Source organism: Anastrepha obliqua, chromosome 1 (genome assembly GCF_027943255.1).
Source record: "Anastrepha obliqua isolate idAnaObli1 chromosome 1, idAnaObli1_1.0, whole genome shotgun sequence".
NCBI lineage: Eukaryota > Metazoa > Arthropoda > Insecta > Diptera > Tephritidae > Anastrepha > Anastrepha obliqua.
In genome coordinates, this window is record NC_072892.1 from 176,328,552 (window position 1) to 176,351,310 (window position 22,759).

The 22,759-nt window shown below is 37.2% G+C and overlaps 1 protein-coding gene across 1 annotated transcript in view; it reads right to left on the bottom strand.

The window, feature by feature from the left end:
• LOC129241666 (uncharacterized) overlaps positions 1 to 22,759 on the bottom strand; it is a 296,838-nt gene that overhangs the window by 101,920 nt on the left and 172,159 nt on the right. Inside the window, exon 22 of the mRNA XM_054878126.1 lies at positions 16,088 to 16,336. Within this exon, the coding sequence (XP_054734101.1) occupies positions 16,088 to 16,336 (249 nt within the window). The remainder of the gene's footprint in view (positions 1 to 16,087; positions 16,337 to 22,759) is intronic.

A 22,759-nucleotide genomic window follows, 5' to 3' on the forward strand; every position in this document is an offset into this window, starting at 1 on the left:
CGCAATGAGTCGAGTAAGGAAAACCAAAGAGCAGTCACTAAATTAACACAATTAAATTGAAAGAGCAACAAACAAAAGTGTGAAACTGATTAACTGTAGGCAAATGTTTTTCTCGCATATCAACACACGTACACGCATACATATGTAGGTAAGAGCACGCATGGTCAAAATGCTTGTAATAAATCGACTCTCTTCGCTTGCTTTCATTGAGCGAATGTGACAATTTTGTGGAACACACAACGCCAATATTGGCTTGACTTTAATAAATTCAGCAAGGCAATGCAGTTCAAAGTGGAAAATAAACAGATTCGAATCCCCACCATCGAAGTGAACTGGTCAATTTGGGGTTGAAGCTGGTTACGCTGCTGGTGGTTGTATAACGTTTTGGACTACAGGGTCCGGCACTCGAAGTGTAACCAATTAAAAAGGCCATAAATTTAGTTTGGAACTTTACTTTTATTCAATTCAACGTAAAAAATTTTTAAAATTCGTACAAAATTAAGAACCAATTTACTTTTGCTCGCTGTGGCCACCTTTTGCCTTGCCTATGGCCTTGAAATGATCCAGAAACCAACCGCAAGCTGCCCGAATGTGTCTTGCAGGCATTTTGGCTCACTCGCGGACAATGGCTTTTTCATTTTTTTAGCGCCTCGAAATTGGTGTATCCTTTAGTTCGAACCTTACTCTTCAAAATGGCCCAAAAATAATAATCCATCGGGTTCGCGAGCTTTGTGAGACGGTGCCGAGGCCCGTTGAAACGTCCATGATCTGTTCCCGAAATGTTTATCTGCCCAAGGCTTCAAAGCAGCCTCCAGAATACTTTCCCGATAATATTCCGCATTTACCTTCACGCCAGGCTTGATGAAAACGATTGGAGAGCGCCCATCTGCGGATACAGCGGCCCAAACCATTATCTGCGGCGGGCGCTGCCTCCTGGTGGCCAATCGATGACCCAAATTCTTGTATGAAACCGTATGCACAAGCACCAGTTGGGCGAACGGTCTGAAGATGGTTAAACTTCGAGTGCCGAAAACTGTATAGATTATCGATTTTTCATTCTCTAGACCTCAAGCCCATAGAAATGCGCATAGACTGTAGGCAAAAAACAAGACTTTCAATTTGTAATTGGACTTTATTCATAACACGACTCAACAGTTAAAAATTGGATGTTTTCGTTGCGCTTGTTAAGCTATGAATATTTCAAAGCTTCTCAAAAACGGCAAAAGCTTACAAACGCAATTTTCGAAAATGAAAGGAATGGGATGATTCGAGACTAGGTTAGGTGAAGTAGTATTGGCTGATCTGTAAAAAGATCTCACTTAGACCTCTAAGGTACATTATGTTGCCAGTGCTTTGCATTTGGAGCCGAATTATTATTTTATGTAATTCTTCATGTTCTACGAAGATGTGCACATAGCGAAGCACATCAATATTCACTGGACCACGTCTAACCTATGGATGCAGAAGCTCCACCAAAGAAAAGTGTTCGGATGACGAGTTAGAGGACAACAAAGTAGGAGAAAACCATGTCCGATGAAAGGACCAAGTCGAGGAAACCCTTGATGCTTGGTGAGACTTGTTGTAGTCGGTCATAATCCGGTGAATGGTAGGGATCCTTAATCAGGCCATACAAGTAAGTAATTCTTAACGCACGCCTTCTCGAGTTTTAATAAGCCGTTCAGCCTTTTGTCAGTGATATCCTTTAAGGAAGTAAAATATGTTGATCCTAGGCACATTTGTCGAGTCCGGACTCAAACGACAAGTCTAACTACATAATTCCACAGGTAAAATTTGGCAAATCTTATAGCCTAGCGTCACTACAGAGCAAAATAGATGGCAGGAAGGTCTTAAATTCACATAACATTCCTTCAATTTCTTTACAAATTGGAAGATGACAATATCCAATAAGGCGTCCCTTGGAGAGTTTGAGAGAAAGATTCTGTGGAAAAGTTTTGGAACTTTGCACGTTTGCTACAGCGAGACCCGTAGGCCATGGAACAATGAGCTGTAAGAGCTCTGTAATGCAGCGAATAAAGATCCAGCGACTTCGTTGGCTGGGTCTTGCCGGCCGAATGGATACAAACGCGCCAGCTCTGAAAGTATTCGATGCGTTACCAGGCGGTAGGAGCAGAGGAAGAGGAAGGCCTCCTCTGCATTTTAAAGATCAGGTGCAGAAGAGCTTGGCTTCACTTGGTGTATCCAATTGGCGCCAGTTAGTATGAAACTTTGTTAAACTTGGTCAAAATCGCTTAAGGGATTATCGCGCCAAAGATGGCCGTTCACTCATACTATTTTAATATTATTTGGTACTACACGAAATTTTATATTTCAGTCCTTTGAAAGGTTGAACATTGAACACAAGAAACCCAGCTGTATTCCCCATAAAAGGTCTGTAAACGCAGAGTACTTCTCAGTGTAGCCTTTTTGCTATAAAAGGTAATTTTTCTGTCTACAATTCAAAAGCTTCCGAAGGAATTAAAAATTCTTTGTCTAATAATCTCAGAATTTTCGGGACTTAAAAAGCCGGTATCCCGGGATTGGGGTCCCAACTGAATAAATAATTACAAATACGATTTTTTTTTGTGCTTGGCGCTACTTTTTTATTTTGAACACAACTGGATGTCCAAGCCTGATGGCTAGCTCCTCAAATGGATGTGAAAAACTCAGCGTTAAGAAATTTGAGTTTTAAACTCTCTAAATGAGCTGAAGAGTAGAGGCGGAAATGAATCCACCTCACCGATCCGCTTACAGCTATCTCAGAAGCAGCTTATAATTATGTTAGGCCTCGTACACAGATAACTGATCAATCAGCATACAAGTGGAGCTTAGATCAGCGGAAAACGATTTTTGCATTGTGAGAGAACACTGAGATTATACAATATCACAAATGATTTCCCTACAACTAACGACTTTTTTATTTCATAAAGATGAATTAAGCGCGATTTCACCAATGAATGAAAAACCTAGAGTGGTAGCTGATGTGGTATTTCCAGTGTACAGAAGCTGACTTATCAGCTCAGCTCTTAGCTCACTGGACACAAGGCCTTAGAGTACCACCGCGTGAATTCTCGTCAGACGGTAATTGTTTTTACTGCATTAAGCTCTAGCGACCATCTTCCATCCATCATTGGCTACAAAAACCCCGAAATATAAAATGTTCTCGTCAATCCTTGCTGAGCTAACTCGTGACTGATACGGGTCCCACCCATGCAGAAACCTGCTTGAGCCTGAGCTGCCTCCCAGGCACATCAGAAGACATCTCCTCAATTACGCGGACTGGAACGGGCAGTGTGCAAACAGACAATTAACGACTTTCATCGGGAGACTCTTAGCAGCTTCTTAAGCTCCCGACCCCCGAATGCCAACCACCACCTACAGCAGATGAAGAGATCCACCTTCCCCGAGAGTCCCAGGTAAGCTTGGCACAATTACGTTCTGGCTACTGTGGCAGACTGAGCTCTTACCTATCCAAAATCGACCCCGACATACTCGATATATGTCCGGCATGTGAAGGCACACCGCACGACACTAACCACCTTTACACATGCCCCATCAAACCCACTCATTTAACACCCCTCTACCTCTGGGCCCAACCTGTCGAAACAGCAAGTTTCCCGGGCCTACCCTTAGATTAGCTAGACGAAGACGACCAGTGATTTACACTACACTGACAGTGCAAAGTTAACTGCTACAACAACAACAAGCAAATGTTTTCAAAGCAAATTTTTCGCACAGAGAGAGTGTATGCCATCTAACCAGCTCATACAGTTCCCTACAATTTTCCGTGACCTGCGATTCATGTAAGCTTGATTGTGAAATTTTCCAAATGCAATCGAAAGAGAGGTCAAGCTTTGATGGTGATGGCGATTAATTGCTAACACACCGATCACTGAACGCATAGTACCAAGCATTACCGAATTAAGTTCGAGTGCAACCTGAATGAGTCTAATTTCATGAATGATCTTTAAAGAGTGATGCACAAGTCAGCAGACAATGGACTGCTTATTTGATATCGGATAACTCCACTTGGAATACATTGCTGTGAACTCGCGTCCCTAATATGAGTTGGGTGGTGGGTCTCTTGCAGAAGACTGCTTCACCAACCTGTCTATCCAAGTTCGCACCATGCGCCAATCGACAGGTTCCTAGATCCAAATGCTACACCTCGCCAAATCCTGACTTGAGGATAGGAAAGAGTACACAGTTTCTAACCCTTCCAAAAATGGTATTGTCTACTTACAAATCGTGCTTACAGAAAAATATTTACATAGATTTCTTAGATAAAGTATTTGAAAGTAGTTAACGAAATCAGTCCACACTAAAATGTTAGAATTTAAGCCTCCCCTGAGAAATTTAAAAAAATGTACATAATTTCGCTCTAGTTATTTTTTTCATGAGTTGGCAGCACTGTTAATAATACCTCGGCCAACTTTCATGTGAATGTCAGTATCAGTAATATATTTACGCTTGTGTTTACCAAACGACCAAGAGTGCATTTTTCGATTTTTACAATGTCTGATTTGATTGAGCAGAGAAGTGCCATAAAATTTTGATTGCGGAATGAAATTTCGGCTGCGGAAACTTTTAGCATGTTGCAGAAGGCATTTGGTGATTCGACAATATCGCAGAAAAATGTTTATAAGTGGTACAAAGACTTCAAAGAGGGTCGAGAACGTGTTGATGACTTGTAGCGCTCTGGACGACCATCGACGTCAACAGATGACCAACACGTCAATAAAGTGAAGGAGTTAGTGCTCAAAAATCGTCGGTTGACTGTTAAAGACCTTACTGATATGATCGGAATATCAGAAGGATCTGTGAAAACCATTTCGAAAGACCATTTGGGCCTACGAAAAGTCAAATCTCGTTTGGTACCGAAAACTCTCAATTTCTTGGAAAAAAGTCGTCGCGTTGATGTGTGTGAAACAATGCTTTCAGACTATCAGGACAAGCTCAAATGCATCATTACGGGAGATGAGACTTGAAATTATATTTACGACCCTGAAACAACCGACCAATCAAGCGAATATCGTGTTAAAGGCGAGGCCAGACCGAAAAGAGCACGTCAAAGCCGTTCAAAAATAAAGGTCATGATGACAGTTTTTTTCGATTTTCGTGGTGTGGTGCACTATGAATTCCTTCCACCTGGCCAAACTGTTAATAAGGAATATTATTTGAGCGTTATGCGTCGTTTACGTGAAGCAATTCGTCTAAAAAGACCAGAATTATGGGCCAACAACTCTTGGTTTTTGCATCATGATAATGCACCGTCTCACATTGCACTCGTTCTTCTTGACCATTTCGCCAAAAATTCCACGCATATCGTTCCGCAACCACCGTATTCGCCTGAATTGGGTCCGTGTGACTTCTGGCTATTCCCAAAACTCAAGAGACCACTCCGGGGAACGCGTTTCGAGTCGATTGAGGAGATAAAAGCTGAATCGAAGAAGGTGCTGATGGCTATACCGGAAATGGACTATTTGGCATGTTTCGGGGATTGGAAAAATCGTTGGCATAAGTGTATTTCATCGAGAGGGGATTATTTTGAAGGGGATGAAATTGATTTACAAGAATAAATAAAGATTTTTCATTTTACAACCAAATTCGCCTTACTTTTTGCCCACAGTATATGTGTAACTCGCTCTTGACTCTCTCATATCCATAAAAGTTGGAACTGGCCACTGCCAGTTCACGCTTCAGTATTTGTTATTGTTTCCCAGAGCACTTTTAAATCAGGAAATTACAGTTTACCCAGTTTTTCTTAAACATTTTTAATACCATTTTGAGCTTTTGGGCAATTCTGTATGCATTCCCTTGTATTTGTATTTGGTTGGTATTAAAAACTGTAAATGCAATTTTTGCAGTTAAATAAAAATTAAAAATAAATCACTAAACAAAGCCAATTTCAACAAGCGAAGATACTTGCGAACCAGACACAAACTGTTGTGAATAAAGTCGGGTTAGTTAATTGTTGCAAAAATACTCGCATGCAAACGTGCACATTTGTAGCTCAATAAATACACAAAGGGGTACCCAGGTGGAAATTATATCCCGATTTATGACCACGGGCACTGGGCTTACGTAGCTAACGATCTGACGACTTTTCCATCAAGAAATCGACTGGAAGAATGTAACAAAAAATTTACCCGCCAGGTAGCGCTGGTGACGAGTTGGTCCTAAAACATTGCATTTTTACCGATTTAAATAGTACTGAGTCGAATTACTTTAAAAATCATATTTGTACTCCGACTTGCCCCATGGTTGGTTGGTTGGATAAAGTGGTGATTCTTCCAGAATCCAATTAGCGCTTCCGCACCATTTTGTTGCCATATCCTCGTTACCAACTTATTTACTAGTTATTTGCAGCATGACTATATCCAGTCTGTGCGGTTCAGGAACCTTATCAGGTTGTTGACATCTAAGCCAGACAGCTGTTCCAAACTCTCGAACAGCGGTTTACCCAGGGTTAACATTCTGTCCTTCCATAGACCAGGACATTCGCAGAAGAAATGGAAAATGACAGTGTGTGTTGTGAGGGATGCCCATTTTGGGCTGCATGTTTTCCCACAGACCAAAAGCCAGTTATGACTGTCGTTAGTCTCCAGACTGTAGATGGTAGTATCGAACTTGTTTAGTGAGAATCCCTTATTCCATTATTTCGGAGATGGAAAGAGAGTGACAAAATTTCTACTGAATGTTACCGTCGGGACGATGTAGTCAGTCCTCTTGGAGATATACTGCGTTTGTCACTTGTCACCCATACTCGAAAATAATACTTGGCAAAGGGAAGAATTATTCCCTTTACTTTAGCACAAAATTTACCGGCTTTAGGGCGTCGAGTCGTAACTAAAACCTTCATTTTTGGTCTATTTAGCTAAAATGAAGTCGAATTATTATTAAAACTCAAACTGCAATTCCAAAAGATATATGTATATGTAAAGAAAAAAATAGAGTCAAGTTTAACCAAAATCATTTTTATGATACGATTTTCTTCATTGAATTATAAAATTAAAAACAAACTGCCGCATGTACGTATGTATGAGCCAGATGAAGTCGTCAGTTATTCACGAAGCTAACGAAAAGCGTGATTGATGCAATCGCGACCATCATAGCAAACTTCAAAGGTCAGTAGGTTCTGATTCAAAGAAGGGTTTCATGCGCAATGATGATTAATAGATCGCAAGGCCAGTTGAAAGGATGTGGAATGAACCTCAAATTGCCATGTTTTCGCGTGGGCAGTTGTGCCCTCAATTTTGATTGAATTATTAGGTGCGCTACAAGTTCTCACTGTTTTTTGATGAAAATACACCTTTATTCTGAAAAAATGGTTACAAGTGAATCAGTGACAGTATTGCCCATCGCTTTCTGGTAGATCTCGTATACCGTCGCGGTAAAACTGTTCATCTTTTGAGGCTATCCACAGATCAAGCAATTTTTTGATGTCTTTATATGAATGGAACTGCTGGTCAGCTAGACCAGGTGCCATCGATCGGAACGGGTGATAATCGGACGGCGCAATATCTGCAGATCTGGAGAATATGGCGGTTGGGGTAGGATTTCCCATTTCAGTGTTTCCAGGTAGGTTTTAACGGGCTTGGCAACGTGAGGCCGGGCGTTGTCATGCTGTAGAATCACTTTTTCATGCCTCTCCGCGTATTGCACCAACTTGGTCCCACCAAATACATAGCATAACCTTCGCAGCGTGAATATTCGGCCGAGGCGACGACGTAGAAACATGACCGGGCAGTCGCCATGACTTTCTTTTCTTTGGATTGCTGTAATGAATCCATTTTTTATCACCCGTCACGATGCAATGAAGAAAACCCTTCCTTCTTTGCCGCTGGAGCAGTTGTTCACAGGCGAAGAAACGACGTTCAACATCACTTGGTTTTAACTCATAAGGAACCCAAGTCCCCTGTTTCTGTTTCTGAATCATTCCCAAAGCATGCAATCGCTTGGACATGGATTGGCGGGAAACTCCTAATACTGAAACAAGCTCTTCTTGCGTTTGACATGGATCTTCATTGAGCAATGCCTCTAATTCAGTGTCTTCGAAGGTTTTTGGCCTTCCTTCACGCGGACGGTCGTCAACATTAAAATCATCGTCTTTCAAGCAACGGAACCAATCTCGGCACGTTGTTTCACTTAATGCAGCATCTCCATCAACTTTTTGTAGCTCTCGATGCGCTTCAGCCGCCGTTTTTTTTTCGAATGAAAGAGGAAAATCAACACTTCCCGCATTCGGCACAAAATCAGACGTTTTCACAAAACCAAAAGTAAATGATACCAAAACAAAATCACTAATGTGTCGAAGCAGTTTGTTTACCATATGTCTAAGCTTGGTTTATGACGTATAGGTTACGTTAGAATCGACTAGCACACACTGCTGGCAGCATCTATTGACAAGCAGCGGGAACTTAGTTGCGCACCTATAATTTCCATGAAGTGTTGATCGTTGCAGTTATTCTCAGTAGTTCCAGTTCACACAAATTGAAGCAAAAATTCATTAGGATGAATAAGGGACTCAAACTGGTTGGCCGACTGGCAGACGAGTCGTAAAAAGTTGGCTTAAAACAATGGCGCTGGGAAGTATTGTACTATCAGGTCATTCCATAAGTTCGGGCGTTTTTTAAAGGTGGTTTTAAAATTAATAAAAAAGATGTTTAAGGTATTTATTAATCAATAATTTTTCTTCATTAGTTACAATGTCTTCCCAACGTTTGGTCAAATTTTTTTATTCTGTGCTATTGTAAAAAAATTTTTTTGTCCTTGGAGCCAAAAAACGCTTCGATATCCCTTTTTATAGCTTCTCTTGAGGAGTAGTTCTTGTTACTCATATGGGGATGAAGTCCACGGAAAAGTTTTGGATATAATTAAGCTTTGGATATAACAACACCAATTTGAGCTTGTTAAAACTGGCATTGCAATCGTAGAGATTGATATTTTTAAAGGCAATTCGGCTCAGAACACTTTATCTTACGAGTACCGAAGTACAGAAAATAACTAAATTGTTATCATTTTCAAATGATAATTTTCAATGGCTTTTGACGTGGAGCAAGCCAAGAGCAGTTTGCCGATTAACTCGCTTCGCCTTTGGGCGCTGAAGCACTAACTCGAGTCACCACGATTCGCTGATTTTTCAAATTCAATCGCGGTGCCACTTCGCTTCACAAAGAATTCCGTTCGAGAATGCGGTCAGACGAATGCATACAGCATAGACGAGTTCTTCAAGCTCCAGGCGCTCTAAACTGCTAATATTCAACTCATGTCAGAAGTCAGTATTGTTGTACGGGCGTGAAACACCATGACACAGAGGCTACAGTCTTTCATCAAAAAATGCCTCCACATCATCTGTAGAATATTCTGGCCGAACACCATCAGCAACGACGCGCTGTGGAGATCAACGGATGAGGAAGCACCATCTTGGCCAATGCAGAGGTGCAGAGGAATGCGGTGTGCGCCGGCGCATTGTCGTGATGAAGGAAGGGTCCAATTGTTGGCGAGGTCGGGCCGAACCCGGGCGAAGGAGCACTTCTTTGTAAAATGCCGCGTTTACAATGCTTCCTGGAGGTACAAACTCCTTGTGGACGATGCCTCGAGAGTCGAAAAAGATGATCAGCATGGTTTTGACCTGCAAAATCCTAACACACTTTTAATACAGCTTTTACGCGCGGAGTGATGTTGCCTGCACCGCTGTTGCCAGCGAACTGGGACCGGTTTCTAGTGGAAGGGGAAGGTCCAACGATCATTTTCCCCCACCAGCCGATTCGGTTGATCACTTGGCAGACGCTCGGCGCGGGAAGACTTATTACTTTTCAATCAAACCCTGTAATGCAAAAAATACGACTAACCTAAACCGCAAATCTACTTCGCGAGTTCAGTGAGATCAGTAACCCAAACACAATAGCTCCATCAGCTTCACAGATCGGACTTTGAACGAATCGCCGGCGAGCACAGATGCGTTATACTTTCACCAACTTATTGTACTTTTCCTAAAATCTAAATGAATTGTGAACTAAATATTATTTACCTAAATAAGTAACTAAAAATCAAAGTACGTTTTTGTTGAACCGAATATAATTATTTGCCACTATAACCTCAATTGGTTATATGGTGACATAACAAGGGCCGCGATTGATTAGAACCCCCAAAAAAGCCGCAAATGAAGAAGACTTGCGAACACCTGGAGACGACTGCTCGAGTCAAATATCCGCGCCATACGGATAGAAGCTGGAATTAAGTTCAGAGATTAGCGGAAAACAGACCCGAATGGAAGAAATTTGTTGTGGCCCTATGTTTCGCACTGGAACTCTAGGAATTTGTGATGATGATGATGAATGCAGTGCCTGAAGTTGAGCACAATAAATTATAATAAAAAACAAAAACAGAAAAAAATACTATTTCGCCTTTTTTCAACACAAATTTTGATGGTGCCAGCTTCGCGCGCATGAATCATCAGAATTCGAGGTGCTCGAACACTTGACATTTGCACAGTTGCATCGGACAACACGCTTCACAGTGATTTAGACTGAAACAGGTCCTATTTCCTATAAATCTACTTATGAACAGTCACCGATAAAGCATTTAGCGGTCAGCGTAGATTGATCTAGGGTTGCCAGCCAATAGCAAACTTTTACGCCAACTAAACGAAACAATTTCCAGCAGGGTATGAGCACATATGTGTATTTGTGTGTAAGTGTGCGGTACATGTGTGGAGCCGAAAAATTGTAAATTGCATACGCTTTCGGCCACATTTGTAAAAGTTGCTATAACACCGTTATAAAAACGAACTGTAATTGTTTGAAAACACAAAAACACAAAACGAAATTCAGTGTAACGAACTAATAATACGAAAAAGAGAATATACGCTTCTCGTGCATTCGCAAAAACGGATGATACTACAAAAAAAAACATAAAAAAAGAAAAAATTAAGATGAAAATATATTTAATCAACCGTTTCCTGCAACGAACGCAGTGGATAAGGGTCATAGAGAAAATTGGTTGAAAAAATTCACGTTACATTACTCGTACACTTGTTAATTGCTGTAATTTGGTGGCAAAGCCTACAGTGGTGCTGAAAATATTTGCAGTATTTTGAGTTTGAAATGGATATGGATCTGTTATCGTAACTTGGTGTAAATGCCACCTTAGTTAATAGCTAAAGTGAGTTTTAATGCCCAATTTCACGGGTTTAAAGAAGCTTGAAAGTTGAAGGAGGCAGGCGCCTAATGATATGCAACAATTAAGTATTGGGATTGTGTAGGCTGTTAAAGCCTAATAGGCAAAATTAAAGGACGCAAAATCGTAGGGTGACATAATTTTGATAAAAGGTGATATTCTTCAATATTCTGCAAAACTCTACTACGAGTAATACTAAAAAAAATATAAGAATAGCAGTTTCTATATAAAAATTTAAACCCTTTCAGAGTAAGTCAAATTTGGCTTTTTGGATAAAAAATTACTAAGAACTATAAAAACAAATTATATGTAAAAATAACCTAAAGGAGTATAACTCTAGAAAAAAGGAAAAATTAAAATTAAAACGTATACAGAATCATAACTTCAATAAACCCAATCGCGACTAAAAATATTAATAAATAAAGGAGCGTAACTCTAGTGAAAAAAGTAAAAATAAACCCATTCACGACCAATCAGGTATAAAGGAGCATAAATTCCGCTTTTTGGGTACAAAATTACTAACAACTATAAAAACAAATTATATGTAAAAATAACTTAAGGTGTATAACTCTAGAAAAAGAGGGAAAATTAATCCATTCACGACCAAAAACGTATACAGGACCATAACTTTAGTAAAAAAGGAAAGTTAACCCAATCGCGACCAAAGCATATGAATAAATAAAGAAGCGTAACTCTAGTGCAAAAAGGGAATATTAACCCATTCACGACCAATCAAATATAAAGCAGCATAAATTCCGCTTTTTGGGTGCAAAATTGCTAACAACTATAAAAACAAATTACAGTGCACTCGCGGTAACTCGAATAGCCGCTAAGTCGAACGACGTGCTAACTCGAACACATTTTTTTCCCTATTGACTAGTTTGTAACTCGAACAATATTAAAGCGCTATAACTCGAACAAAAAAACAAATTTATTTGTACACACATTCTTTTCAAACATGTAGATTTTGTACATACATACATATGTAATAGTATATGTATATTATATTATATAAATTATATGTATACTAGTGTATTGTCCATATGAATATTTCGACGTTAATATCCCGTTAGTTTTCTGGGAACAACATCTTGCATTGACCAAATTGCTTTAAATTTGTCATTTGTAGTGTATCAGTGCATGTGAGTAATGGATTGTAAAAGGTTGAAGTGTTTAACATTAAAAGAGAGGGCTGAAGTCCTTAACAAAATTAAACGTGGATGTAGTGTTACTTCTCTAGCGAAGGAATATGGGGTAGCCAAGTCCACCATAAGTCTTATAAAAAAGAAAGACAAGGCAATTTTAAAAGCAGTAAACAACACGATTTTGGGTCCTGGGAAGAGGAGAACTTTAAAAGCTTCTGAGTTTCCTAAAATAAAGCCGCTTTATACAAATGGTTTCTGTCCCAAAGAAAAAAGAATTACCCAATAAGTGGACTCATCTTGAAAGAATATAACATGAAAAACATAATTTACAGGTCGAATTTACGCTTTATGATGTTAACAAATGGAATGATGGTGCCGAATTTACCGACACAGAAGTAATAATTGAAACTAGTGATTCTGAGTCTGAGTTTAACAACACAACTGAGACATGTGAGCGGATATCATCTGAGGAGGCAGTTAGCTCTATCAATAAGGTAATTCAGTGGGCCACAACTGAACAAGTAAGCCCCGCAAAGGTTAACACTCTTCAACATTGCTGCAGGCAAGAAAAGACAAACACACATTACAACTTTCTTTTCGGCCTAACTTTTCTGTTAAAGCTGACTTTTTTTGTGTAACTGACACAAAGACTGCCAAATATTTGATGAAAAATATTGAAACGAATTAATTATTTTAAACATATTCATGTTCATATCCATATGTAAATAAATAAATAAATTTAATTGTCGATTGTCAATTGATAAGTCGAACAAATTCGATAAATCGAACATCGCCTGTTTTAATTAGTTCGAGTTATCGCGAGTGCACTGTATATGTAAAAATAACTTAAAGGAGTATAACTCTAGAAAAAAAGGGAAAATTAACCCGTTCATGACCAAAAACGTATACAGGACCATAATTTTATTAAAACAAAGGAAAATTAACCCAATCGCGTTAAAAAAAATAAAGGAGTATAACTTTAGTAAAAAGGGAAATTAACCCAATCACTACCAAAAATAAAGGGTCGTAACTCTAGTGAAAAAAAGTGAAAATTCACCCATTCACGGCCAAAACAAAAGAACTTAACTGTAGAAAAATAAAATTAACCCGTTCACGACCAAAAAACAAAACCAAAGGAGTATAAATCTAAAAAAAAAGGGAAAATTACCCCGTTCACGACCAAAAACGTAAACGGAACTATAACTTTAGTAAAAAAAGGGAAAATTACCCAAATCGCGATTAAAAAAAAAACAAAATAAAGGGGCATAACTTTAGTAAAAAAGAAAAATTAACCCATTCACTCGCAACTCTAGTGAAAAAAGTTAAAATTCACTCATTCGCGACCTAAAAAAGCATAAAGGAGCATAACCATAGTGAAAAAACCGAAAATTAATCCATTTACGACCAAAAAAATAATAAATCAAGAAGCAAGAATCTTAAAAAAAAATTAACCCATGCACGATCCCAAAAAACTAAAAGAGATAACTTTAGTAAAAAAGGAAAACTAACCCATTCACGACCAAAAACTAAAAGAGCATGACTATTAAAAAAAGAAAATTAACCTATTACCGGCCAAATAACCAAAAATAAGGGGCCGTAACTCTCAAAAAAAAAACAGAAAAACGACCAAAAAAATAAAGCATGGCTCTAGTAAAAAAAAGGAGAAACTAACTCATTTACAACCAAAACAAAATGAAGAAGCATAAACGTAGTAACAAAAGAAAATTAACCCATTCACGACCAAATAAAAAGCAGCATAAATTTAATAAAAAAGTAAATTAACCCATTCACGACCAAAAAAAAGCGGCATAAATGTAGTAAAAAAGTAAATTAACCCATTCACGACCCAAAAAACATTAACCCTCTCACGACCATCACTGATTGCATCACCATTTTTGATTTATTTAATCAATTATCTGTTCGTTTCCGAGTACTCTCAAATTTCGAAGCCTTACTTTTCTGCGTAAGTGCCAGTCGTCCACTGACCGGTAAGTACATCTACATATTTGAAAATTGTATGGCGTATAGTCCCCTGGACTATCTGCGTACTGCGTCTATTGTACTGGGGCCATAGGATTTTCGAAAAAGCGTACGAAAAAAAGCTCAATATTTGCTGCGCTTCGGCACAAATAATCGCAAGGCAATACCTCTCGTCCATCGACGCTTAAGAAGTTTCTCTTCAAAAACTTGTCGCTCGGACGCACACAACGAATAAAAGGAGGAACTTGGCCTAACATCTAGCAGAAGCAGCCGAACATCTAGCCCGAGAAGGGGTTTGCAATCTGAGCAGGTAAATAACTCACCTTCTGTTTGCACTGCACCTCACTGCTACCACTCAGGGAGAGCAGGACCGAAAACATTCTATCTCGGAAAAAATTCAGCCCCAGATCTTGAGTCCATTATAGACCCATCTGTGTATCCAGTAATAGCATCGGACAGAAGTAAGCCACAACTCCAGAATGTTACTCCGTCCGATGAGGCATAAGGCACCGAAACGTAACCGAAAAATTAGCCTACAGGTTGGGTATCAAAACCAGACGACTAATCAGAACTCATCCATCAAATTATTATACGTATAGTATTAATATTTAATTTGGCATTACATTTTCCAGGTGATTTCTAAGAGATAATCAAGGGATACTCATGCAAAGCAGAACTACAAAAAAGATGAAGGTAGTCTCAGTTTTTCAGAAAAGAAAACAAGGCAATACAAAAAAGGAGACTCTAAATGCCGTTGGAAAGCTTCTGAATGCATTTAGGATGTCAATTGACAGAGTTTAGGAACTCTGAACACGTGAGCTGACAAGGCATAGGAAGTTAAAATATCAATTTGTTGATTTTGGAGTGCCATTAACTGAGGCTGAGCTCTCTACTCTTACAAAGAATACCATCGGATAGGCCAGTTCATTAATTAACATCACTAATGTATTGCCTAAAAACGAAATTTGCTATCCAATATGAAATTTTTGAGGTTTCAGACAAAAAAAAAAAAAAATTGAAAAAAGAAGACAGACAACAGTTTTACACGAACGCATTAGTGGCGTAGGCTGAGCAAAAAGTGTTAGCTGAAAAAAATGCGTATTCCATAAAAAGTAGTTCACAAAGCTACACTCTAAAAAATAGTATACAAACAAGCCTGTTAAATTTGGCACCTCCAAAAAACAAGACACGGTCCGACAAATCGTTGGGGGAAAAAAATCAAAAACACAAAAAAATTAACGAAAGCATTGGCAACGAAAAATCACCAGCTGCAACTACAAGCTGTAGCAACACATGAAAGTACAACAACAAACACGCAACCTTTGACTAACTTTTAACTTTTAACAGTTTTTACATTTCTTTTCGTTTTGCTTTGCTCTTGTGGCTGGTTGCCATTGCGCCTGGCAGTTAGCAGTCTCACATAGCTTACCACAACTACACACAAACCGCCTGGCCCAACAACTGCTCCAACATGGATGACACATTTTTTCATAACATTTTATGCATTTCTGCTAATGAGCAATTTAAAACTTCTGTACCATCTGCAAGTCGGCTCCGTCAGCAGGAGCTCTACGCCAGCTAGCCTTGGTCGAGAAGATGGTTACCTACCACTTTGACAACGGCAAACAACAATTGAAAGTTATGCATTTAGGCGAGTCAAACGCAGACAACCACGCACCCAAACACACATACACACACGCACTTATATGCTTTAACTTTGACTCAAAACGCAGCACACATATGCAGCCGCACTCTGTATGCGTGTAAGTAGGAAGAGTACTCACCTAATACTGTTGCAATTAATGCGAGTCCACCGTGTCGTATGATGAAAATGCGAAAGTTTATTACCCACAATTGGAAAAGTTTTATATGTAATTAAAAGTTCCAAAATCGCTTCTAAGCATGTGGATCTTATTTGGAATTGCTCTTGTTCGTCTACCATATTCTCGTCGTAAACTTTATTGATTAATAGCAGGAATGTCATAAAATACTCCTCGAATTGTTGACGTGTGGTAAAGCCAAAAATTGATAATCTGGAAAGATATGGACAGATATGGAGATATTATTGAGAGGGGCGTGTGATGAGATAGTTAATCAAATTGTTCTAAATGTACAAATGAATAAGCGCGCAGTTGTATAAGTTAATTGAAGCGATAATTGATTCGGCCAAGTTTGTGGAAAAGTAATAATTGTGTAGTTAATTAAATAAATGAGTCAATGCCATTAGTGGCACAGTGAAAATAAACCAAATAAGTGAAAAACTAAAGAGACTTAATACCAACTAGACTTATGAATGAGCAACAACATAGACTCCAGGGAATATAAACTCACAGTAAAGACGATCAAACTATAAGGGAGAAAAAATGAAATAGCCTTGGAAAAATCTCTTCTTGTTACTGGATGCAATAAAAACTATTTTAGTCTACTGTCAAGACATCAATTAGTTTTTGAAGTATTAAATATAATATAAACTCAGTAGTAATAAAAAAAATGTTAAATTAAAAAATAAAAAAAAAAACAAAAATTGTAGAATAAAAAAATTTTAAATACAGAACAAAAAATAATAAATAATATATAAACAAATTAATAAATCGAAGAAAAATGAATACAACATTTTTTTAAATTTAAAACATTACAAAAATGCCTGTGGAGATTTGAAAAATAAGTGTTTTAAGGGTTAATTTAAGGCTTTTTAATTCGCTATTTAACTTTAAAAATAAAAAAACACAAAACTTTTAGAATAAATGAAAATTAAATTACAAAAAAATATATATATAAAAACCCTTTTAATATAAACAAAAATATTTTAATATATATTAAAACAAAAATATTTTAATATGAAAAAAATAAAAAAGGAAGCTAATACATAAATCAAAGAAAAATGAATAATTTTTCTTTTTTTTTTATTTAAAACATTACAGAATTGCCTGTTAATATGAAAAAGGTAATAAAAAAACAAACTATCAAATCCAAGACAAATGAATAATTTTTTATTTTAATTTAAAACATTACAAAAATGCCTGTGGAGATTTGAAAAATAAGTGTTTTAAGGGTTAATTTAATGCCTTTTAATTCGCTATTTAACTTTAAAAATAAAAAACCCAGAATAAATAAAAATTAAATTACAAAAAAATATATATATAAAAACCCTTTTAATATAAACAAAAATATTTTAATATAAAACAAAAATATTTTAATATGAAAAAAATAAAAAAAGCAAGCTAATACATAAATCAAAGAAAAATGAATAATTTTTCTTTTTTTTTTATTTAAAACATTACAAAATTCCCTGGGGAGATTTGGAAATTAAGTGTTTGAAGAGGCTACTATTACCACTTTATAAATAATATTTAATAAACAAATTTCAATCAAAAGAATACATTTAAAATTTAATGAAAATATTTTTTATTAAGATTTGCATCCGATCAAAAACAAGTAAACCAAATTAATATAAATAAGTGAAAGAAATTTAGTAAACAAAAAGAAAACAGTTTAAAAAAAAGAATATAAAAAAAATATAAAAAAAAGCATGGAATAATTTTTTATCAAAAATAAGTACGAAAAAAACAAATAAATATAATAGAGAAATAAAAATTAGTTCAAAATGAAAGTTAATAAAAAAAATACAACACAAAATTAAATAAAACCAAAATCAAAAATATTTGAAAGTTTAAGGAATTATAATTGAAATACAGGGTTTGATTGAAAAGTAATGAGCCTTCCCGCGCGGAGCGTCTGCCAAGCGATCAACCGAACCCGCTGGTGGGGGAAAATGATCGTTGGACCACTAGAAACTGGTCCCAGTTCGCTGGCAACAGCGGTGCAGTCAACATCGCTCCGCGCGTGAAAGCTGTTTTAAAAGTGTGTTAGGATTTTGCAGTGGCGAAAATGCAGCGATCGTTGGAGCAACGTTACTCGATCAAATTTTGCGTAAAGCTAAACAAAACGTGTACCGAAACCATTGGACTACTCAAGGAGGCTTACGGGGACTAATCTCTGTCCAGTGCCCTGGTAAAATGGTGGCACAAGTCATTCAAGAAAGGCTGGGAGGACGTCGAAGACGAACAGCTCTCTGAAAGCTCTGGACTCTCGAGGCATCGTCCACAAGGAGTTTGTACCTCCAGCAAGCACTGTAAACGCGACATTTTACAAAGAAGTGCTCCTTCGGCTGAAAAACCGCGTCGCCCGGGTTCGGCCCGACCTCGTCAACAATTGGACCCTTCATCAAGACAATGCGCCGGCGCACACCGCCTTCCTGTGCACCTCTGCATTGTCCAAGATGGGGGTTCCGGTGCTTCCCCACCCTCCCTACAGCCCAGACCTATCCCCTCCGGACTTCTTCTTGTTCCCGCGTCTGAAAATAAAGCTGAAGGGGAGGTGTTTCGACTCCATCGAGGCGATCCAAAAAACTGTGACAGCCGAACTGAACGCGATTCCGACGGATGAGTTTACCAGCGGTGTATTGACGCTCAAGGGTCCTATTTTAAAGAATATTAGTTGTATAAGCTAAAAGGTTTAATAAAACTGCTTAAAAATAAATAAGGCTCATTACTTTTCAATCAAACCCTGTAATATAAAAAAAGAATTATGAAAATGTTTTTTATCAAAATTAGTATTCGATCAAAAATAAGTACAAAATATAAACAAAAACAAATAAAAACTTTTTTTAAATGAAATTATTAAAAAATTAATTGAAAATCGAATGAAAAAGATTTTAAAAATTTAGCTTCGATCAAAAATAGTTAACAAAACTTTATAAGAAGAAATTTTATAAAAGAAATAAAAAAAAATAACCAAATGAAAAAAATTTAAAAATTCTAATTAAAAGAATATAAAAAAAAATTTATGAAAATGTTTTCTATCAAAACTTGTCTTCGAGCAAAAATAAGTAAAAAACTTAACAAAAAATAAAAAATAGAAATTTTGTAAAAGAAATTTAATATAAAATTATACAAAAAAAATTAAATAAGAACCAAATGAAAAACATTTTAAAAATTCCAATTTAAAATAATATGAAAAATAAGTAAACAAAAATTAATAATAAGAATTTTTAGAAAAGATAAATTAAATTCAAACCAAATGAAAAAGATTTAAAAAATATTAAAAACTCTACTTAAAAGAACATACAAAAATTATTGAAAATATTTTTTATCAAAATTTGCCTTCGATCAAAAATAATTAGAAATATAATACAAGCAAAAAATACTTGTACGATTTTCCTTAACGCACACTGTAACTCGATGGAGTTCTTTGTCTCATTTAACTTTCTTCCCAATGAGAGCAATCATGTCAGCAATGCATTGCAATTCGATAGCGCCGCATTCGATGACTTTGTACGAATTTGCTGTTACCACAAAAATTTAATTACAAAAGGGATCCACAACGATGATGCTAAAGCGTACAGCTTACAAAAGCGCCAACATCCACACATACATACATACATACATACATACAAAAGCAGCATAACTGTGGTAGCGGAGTAAAATGCACGCAAAATAGAATAATAACATCAACTGGCGTAAAAGCAAACCAACTGCATAGATTTCTCCCTGTTCCACTTCGCCTAAAATCTTCAGAAAGCTGCTACATTTTGAACTCTAACTCTCGCTTGCCGACTGATAATTTGCCAAAATGCTCACACATCTATAAGTACAAATACATACATACGCATTTCTATGCGCCTGAAGGCTTCTTATATGTATCACACATGCACGCACACACACACATATGTATGCATTGTATTTGTTGCGGTATTATTTGGTTGCGTGCTCACTTGTGTTGATGGCATGAAATTTGCATCAAGTTGCGGCAATCTCTCCTACGCTCCATATCCATTACTCAGTTTATCGCTCTGCTCTGCTAGCTGACTTTTGTTTTTATATATTTTCTAAATTTGCTTGCATGAAGATGGCATTTGTCAGGAGCAGCAGCAGCAGCAGTAGAAGCAGCGTCATCAACAATAACAACAAACATATAGAAGATTGCGTATGCAAATGAGATGATGTCGGAGTTACTTATGATAATTTTGATTTGTCAGTAGAAAATAGCAGCAAAATACAAATTCTTATACATAAAGACGGAGTTGAAATATGCAGCAGTGACATGAAATGCGTTGGCAATTAGGAGATTAAGCTAAATTTTGTTTAACTTATTGCGAACAAAGGGAAAACAAACATACAGACATACAGCTAAACTTTTGAATTTGTAAGGCACATCACTTTTCGATGTTAGTTTTAAATGAAAATGAACTGAAATTCATAATTTTAATTACACGGTGTGACAAAAAAAAAAAAAAATGAAATATACTTTTATGGAAACCAAGCACGATTTGTGGCTATAGAAAAACTAAAAAAATGGTATAGGAGAAATTTCCAATACACCCCCAAAATCTCATTTTATGGCCATAAAACCGTTTTTCAGTAGGTTGATGTGAACAATCCCTCCTAACTTCGCCAATTTCCATCCGATTTCGAATTTGTTTTTTTAGTTCGAAAGAACAAAAACAAGCCTTTTTGGAAGAGTGTTGACAATTTTCTGAAATGACAACTGACGAGACTGTAGACGGAAGTATTCGGATTTTTTTTATTTTTTCTCTATTTTTTCAACTTTGACATCATTTTTGCGATATTATCCGATATTGAGGATGTTTTTTAGTAGACTACTGTTATAGTGAATTAAATTCTGCGTCGAATGAGCTATATTTGACTGTAATTGAATTAAAATTCATGGAGTTGTGCGAGTTTTAAGATTTTATTTTTTTTTACTAATTTTATAGCAAGTGTCAGTATAAACACATCATCAGTACGAAACAGTACAGGTTTAAAATTTTAAAAGATATCGGGAAAAACTAATCTTCATTTCAAAAATGTTTGCTAGACCTGCTCCGTTTATAAGAGTCATCACAATTTTAGGGATCCTTGTCGGGCCTCAGATTCGAAAACTCATGCGAGATGAGAAATTTACGAGTAAGCTCAGTGCAGTGGAAAGACGGGCATGGGAAAGTTTTAAATCATTGTGTGAGAAGTTCCTTGGAAATAAAAAGAGCTCTGATTATGTTGAAGTCGTCAAAGAGTTTTTGAGTGCGTACGAAAAAATGGAATGCAATATGTCCATCAAGATACACTTTCTGCACTCACATTTGAATTTTTTACCGGAAAACCTGGGCCAGATGAGCGATGAACAGGGTGAAAGATTTCACCAGGAGATAGGAGTCATCGAAAAACGTTTTCAAGGGAAGAACTCCATCAACATGCTTGCTGATTACTGCTGGTCCTTGAAACGTAAAACAAGTGATGACTCTTATAAACGGAGCAGGTCTAGCAAACATTTTTGAAATGAAGATTAGTTTTTCCCGACATCTTTTAAAATTTTAAACCTGTACTGTTTCGTACTGATGATTTGTTTATACTGACACGTGCTATAAAATTAGTAAAAAAAATAAAATCTTAAAACTCGCACAACTCTATGAATTTTAATTCAATTACAGTCAAATATAGCTCATTCGACGCAGAATTAAATTCACTATAACAGTAGTCTACTAAAAAACATCCTCAATATTGGATAATATCGCAAAAATGATGTCAAAGTTGGAAAAATAGAGAAAAAATAAAAAAAATCCGAATACTTCCGTCTACAGTCTCGTCAGTTGTCATTTCAGAAAAATTGTCAACACTCTGTCAAAAAGGCTTGTTTTTGTTCTTTCGAACTAAAAAAACAAATTCGAAATCGGATGGAAATTGGCGAAGTTAGGAGGGATTGTTCACATCAACCTACTGAAAAACGGTTTTATGGCCATAAAATGAGATTTTGGGGGTGTATTGGAAATTTCTCCTACACCATGTTTCTTAGTTTTACTATACCTACAAGTTGTACTAGGTCTATATAAAAGTATAATTTCACTGTCGCACAGTGTTATTTTAGAAAAAAAGCAAAAATGGCATGACAGTTAAAGAGTTTATCAGATTTCATGGGTGGAAAGTTTGCCAGCATTCAGGTGATATTGCCCACTGATCGAGTGTTTGTTTTAGCTGCATGAGAACTATCGATATGGGTAACTCTGCTTTAACTCTATCTATACTCTGACTTCCTAGCTAGGATGGGCTCTGAGGCCAACTTCTTTGGCCCAGAGCCCGTTCTGCAGCCATCAAAGCCACGGTTGGCACACGGGTTACTACAACTCACAAGCGAGCTTGGCAGGTTGAGAGAGGCTGCAGATGGACAAAACTAATGTTATCTGTCATGTCCGACCGACTGTCGCAAATCCTCTTGTCATTAAGCAGAAGGGACTGTAAGCAGCTGGTTGAACTCATGACGGGCCACATGGAAAAGGTAGGCATCTCAGACAGTGGACTCTGCCCAGCATGTGGAAAGGAGGAGAGGACGGTGGACCACTTTCTGTGTGTCTGCCCCGCCTTCGCTCGAATCAGGCTTGAGGTCTTTGGCACTGATGTGTTAAG